The sequence below is a fragment of the Alosa alosa genome, chromosome 12, assembly GCF_017589495.1.
Source record: "Alosa alosa isolate M-15738 ecotype Scorff River chromosome 12, AALO_Geno_1.1, whole genome shotgun sequence".
In the NCBI taxonomy this organism is placed as follows: Eukaryota; Metazoa; Chordata; class Actinopteri; order Clupeiformes; family Clupeidae; genus Alosa; species Alosa alosa.
In genome coordinates, this window is record NC_063200.1 from 11,243,084 (window position 1) to 11,248,083 (window position 5,000).

General features: G+C 49.4%; 1 protein-coding gene across 1 annotated transcript in view; it reads left to right on the forward strand.

The window, feature by feature from the left end:
- Positions 1–5,000, forward strand: part of LOC125304856 (tetratricopeptide repeat protein 28-like) — a 51,611-nt gene that overhangs the window by 41,664 nt on the left and 4,947 nt on the right. Inside the window, 8 exon segments of the mRNA XM_048259369.1 lie at positions 213–335; positions 797–935; positions 1,104–1,283; positions 1,645–2,147; positions 2,445–2,692; positions 3,495–3,619; positions 3,917–4,148; positions 4,354–4,430. Of these exon segments, the coding sequence (XP_048115326.1) occupies positions 213–335; positions 797–935; positions 1,104–1,283; positions 1,645–2,147; positions 2,445–2,692; positions 3,495–3,619; positions 3,917–4,148; positions 4,354–4,430 (1,627 nt within the window).

Sequence of the window (5,000 nt, forward strand, 5' to 3'; positions counted from 1 at the left end):
TGTATTTGGGGGTCTCACCATACTCCTGTGTGTGGATCTTGTGTGTCAAGACTGATCCAATAAATGGGTGATAAACCTCTCTTTCCATCTCTCTGTTCACTTCTCTCTCTCAGCCTATAGCTCTACATCTTTAATTCTTCTAATTCTGTCTTCTTGTTTTGTTGAAGTGTTAATGGTAATGACAGCTGTTCTTTGTGTGTGCGTGTGTATAGAGTGTGCTCCAGCAGTGAAACAGAGAGCGAGGCAGGTGACCTGCTGGACTTTGAGGATCGCCTGTCCTCAGCCGACCCCAGTGGTTTCCTCAGGAGGGTCTCTAGGACCAGCCTCTTCAACAGGTCAGAGGTCAAAGGTTAACATCTCAGCAGGCTGGGCACCATCCTCCTTTTCATCACTCTGTCTATACCTTTCTGTCTCTATCTATCTATCTATCTATCTATCTATCTATCTATCTATCTCTCTCTCTATCTATCTATCTCACTATTACTATCACTCTTCTCTTCAGCTATCCTAATCTAGCCCTCCCTCACCTCCTGCACAGCGATTCTTAAGTCATGTGACCTTTGCTCAGATCCTACTGAGGTCATGTGATCTCTCTATGACCTCCATGTCATACTCAGCTTGCCATCCTACATTTCTGATATTTTTTTTTATTATTGTGCATAAAACTCAAAATTCACAACAGTAAGCTCAGTGGCAGATTTTGAAATGGCTGAGTGTGCAGAAGTATACAGTATGTGTGTGTGTGTGTGTGTGTGTGTGTGTGTGTGTGTGTGTGTGTGTGTGTGTGTGTGTTCAGGAGCTTCCACAGCATGTCCAGTCTTGCGAGTGCCCCGGTGTCTCCAGTGAGGGAGAGCTCTAGTCTGCCCCGCCGCAACAGCAGCACCAAGCCGCCCCTCCGAGCCCTCTACGACCTGCTCATCGCCCCAATGGAGGGGGTAAGACACGTGTGTGTGTGTGTGTGTGTGTGTGTGTGTGTGTGTGTGTGTGTGTGTGTGTTGTGCTGCTGGTCAGCTGAAGCAGACGGTGCCGGAAGGAGAGCTCTATTTGATCTGTGTGTGTGTGTGTGTGTGTGTGTGTGTGTGTGTGTGTGTGTGTGTGTTCAGGGTCTGATGCACTCGTGCGGAGCGGCGGGTCGACTCAAACAGCTGGTGCTGGTGCTGGAAGGAGAGCTCTATTTGATCCCGTTCGCCCTGCTGAAGGGCAGCTGCAGTAACGAGTATCTGTATGAGAGATTCAGCCTCATCGCAGTGCCTTCTATTGGGGGCCTCACAGCCACAAGCAAGGTATATTCACACACACACACACACACACACACACACACACACACACACACACACACACACACACACACACACACACACACACACACACACTCTCTCTCTCTCTCATCTCTCACACATTTCATTGTCATTTCATTTGATGTGCTCATTTGTGTGTGTTTATGTGCATGTTTTAAGTGTGTTCAGTTTGTAAGAAAGAAATGTCATTAATAAAGGATTAATAAAGGATTAATAGAGGATAAATAAATTATTAATAAAGGATAAAATAATGGATTAATAAAGGATCAATAAAGAATTAATAAAGGATTAATAAAGGATTAACATTATTGTTGTGACTGACTGATTGATGTTGCTCCTCCCTCAGGGTGTATCGCGGCGTACAGGCTCAGGTCAGATCACCGGAGGTGTTTCCATGGCAGCCGTGGTGGGTAACCCGCGGTTACCTTCCGGTGTGATGGACCGCTGGCTGTGGGGTCCGATGCCGTCGGCGGAGGAGGAGGCTCTGATGGTCGCCGAGCAGCTGGGTTGCCAGGCGCTGACGGGTGCCGTGGCGACCAAGGAGCGCGTGATGGCGGCGCTGTCGCAGGCCGAGTGTGTCCACTTCGCCACCCACGTGTCCTGGAAGCTGGCCGCCCTGGTGCTGAGCCCCGTGCCGGACGTGGCCGGCGGTGCCTCGCACGCACACACACATGCTACACACACCGCGCACACACACGCACACACACATGCTACACACACCGCACACACACTACCGGACGACGCCAGCGATGCTGAGAGCATCTGCGACAGCACGCCACTGCAGGACATTCTGCTCACCGCCGCTGACCTGCTGGACCTCAAGCTGTCCGTCAAACTGGTCGTGCTGGGGTCAGTGTGTGTGTGTGTGTGTATGTGTGTATGGGGGTGGGGGGCGCATACTGTGCAAACAGCAGTGTATTCAACAGGTTGCTTTGACTGTGTGTGTGTTCATGCTTGTGCTTACTGTGGGGGTGAGTCTATGTGGGACGTGGAGTGTGTGTCTGTGCACTTGTCTGTGTGTGTTCTTATTGTCTGTGTGTGTGTGTGTGTTCTTACTGTTTGTGTGTGTGTGTGTGTGTGTGTGTGTGTGTGTGTGCACTTGTCTGTGTGTGTTCTTACTGTGTGTGTGTGTGTGTGTGTGTACAGCTCGTATCAGGAGTCGGTCAGTAAGGTGACTGCGGATGGCGTGGTGGGTCTGACCCGAGCGTTCCTGGCAGCGGGGGCGCAGTGTGTGTGTGTGTCGCTGTGGCCGGTGCCTGTTGCTGCCTCCAAGCTCTTCACACAGAACTTCTACTCGTCACTGCTGGCCGGCGCCAGAGCCAGCGCCGCCCTGGTGGACGCCATGAGGAGTGTCCAGAGCAACAAGCAGTTCTCCCACCCCTCCAACTGGGCAGGTACTCCATCTCAATCACTCCATTACTCTCTCATTCTACCTCTCCATCATTCCATCACTGTCTTATTCTATCTCTCCATCATTCTATCACTCTATATTTCTCTATCACTATCACTCTCTCATTCTACCTCTCCATCACTCTCTCTTTCTATCACTCCATCACTGTCTCTTTCTATCACTCCATCACTCTCTCATTCTATCTCTCCATCATTCCATCACTCTCACTATCTCTCCATCACTCTATCACTCATTTTACCTCTTCATCTCTCATTCTATCACTCCATCATTCTCTTATTCTATCACTCCATCACTCTCTTATTCTAGCTCTCCATCATTCCATCACTCTCTCGTTCAACCTCTCCATCACTCTATCACTGGGGCAGTTTTCCTACCCCTCCAACTGGGCAGGTACTCCTCCATCTCAATTACTCTATCACTCTCTCACTATAACTCTCTATCACTCTCTTATTCTATCTCTCTATCACTCTCTCATTCTATCTCTATCACTCCATCACTGGGGGGACAGTAGCAAGCAGTTCTCCCACCCTTCCAACTGGGCAGGTACTCCTCCGTCTCAATCACTCTATCAGTCTCTCCTTCTGTCACTATCTCTCTATCACTCTATCACTGGGACAAGAGCCACACACACTTCCTGTCCTCTCTATGTGTGTTTGTGTGTTGGTGTTGTGAGAGAGAGAATGTGTGTCTGTGTGTTTGTGTGTGTCAGTAAAAGAGAGAATGTGGCTTTGTGTTTGTGTGTGTGTGTGTGTTTTAACGGGACTCCATTAAACTCTACTTTCCAGGTTTCATGCTGATTGGCAATGACGTGAAGTTGAATAGTTCCTCCTCTCTCATTGGTCAAGCCCTGGCAGAGATCTTGCAATACCCAGACAAGGCCCGCGATGCCCTCAGGGTCTTACTGCACTTGGTGAGACTACAGATGTGTGTGTGTGTGTGTGTGTGTGTGTGTGTGTGTGTGTGTGTGTGTGTGTGTGTGTAGCACATGATCGTATGGCCTACAAACATCCTTGACATCTTTAAAGACCAGCTGAGTTCAGGACTCAAATTTGGTGTTTGCTTTGGTACAGAAGAGTTGTGTTCTTTAGCGTGTTCTAAACCCGTGTTCCGTGTCTGCTAAATGCCTAAGTATAGACCCCTCTGTGTAGAGATCCCCTATGGGTTCTGTTGGGGATTAAGTCTGGAAGGTTCCGGTTCTTTCCCCCAGGTGGAGAAATCTCTGCAGCGTATCCAGAACGGCCAGCGGAACTCCATGTACACCTCCCAGCAGAGCGTGGAGAACAAAGTGGGAGGGGTTCCGGGCTGGCAGAACCTGCTGATGGCCGTGGGGTTCCGTCTGGACCTCGCCGGAACCGGACTTCCTGCTGCGGTCTTCTTCCCTACCGCTGACCCAGGAGAGAGACTGCAGCAGTGCAGTGCCACACTGCAGTCACTGCTCGGTATTTTACACACACACACACACACACACACACACACACAGATGATACATGATACATGATATACATGATACTTTTATATTTAATTTTTAATCTTCTTCTTACTTCACTTGGTTAAATGTAATTGTCTGTCTGAATGTGTGTGTGTGTGTGTGTGTGTGTGTGTGTGTGTGTGTGTGTGTGTGTGTGTGTGTGTGTGTGTATCCAGGTCTGCCCCATCCTGCACTTCAGGCCCTCTGTAAACTCATCACCATCTCAGAAGCAGGAGAACAGCTCATCAACAGGGTACTGAACAAACACACACACACACACACACACACACACACAGGCGGTGCCAGATCTACTAACATCTTGTGACGTTGAAAACCCTTTTTGTCATTAAAATGTGACAGCCTGAATCCCAGAGTTCTTGTACTGTATGTTCCCCAGAGAGACCAGTGCACGGCTGCAGATAGGGCCAGTGCAGATAGGGCCAGTGCAGGGCTGCATAGGACTGCATGTCTGTATGTCTAAAGCATGTTGTTTAACTGTGAAGAAGTCCACTAACACCTCTCTCCTCTGCTCTCTTCCCTCCTTCACTCTTCCTCTCCTCCCTTGACTTCTGTTCTTCTCCTACTCTCCTCTCTCCCCTTATCTCTCCTCCCTGCTCTCCTCTCCTCCCTCATCTCCTCTCCTCCCTCCTCTCCTTTCGTCTCCTCTCCTCTCCTGACTTCTACTCTGGTTCTCCTCCTCTCCTCTCACCTTCTCTCCTCTCCCTTTCTTTCCTCTAACCTCTCCTCCTCTCATTATTTTTATTCTTGTTCTCCTCTTCTCCTCTCTCCTCTCCTCTCTTCCTCTTCTTTTACTCTGTTCTGT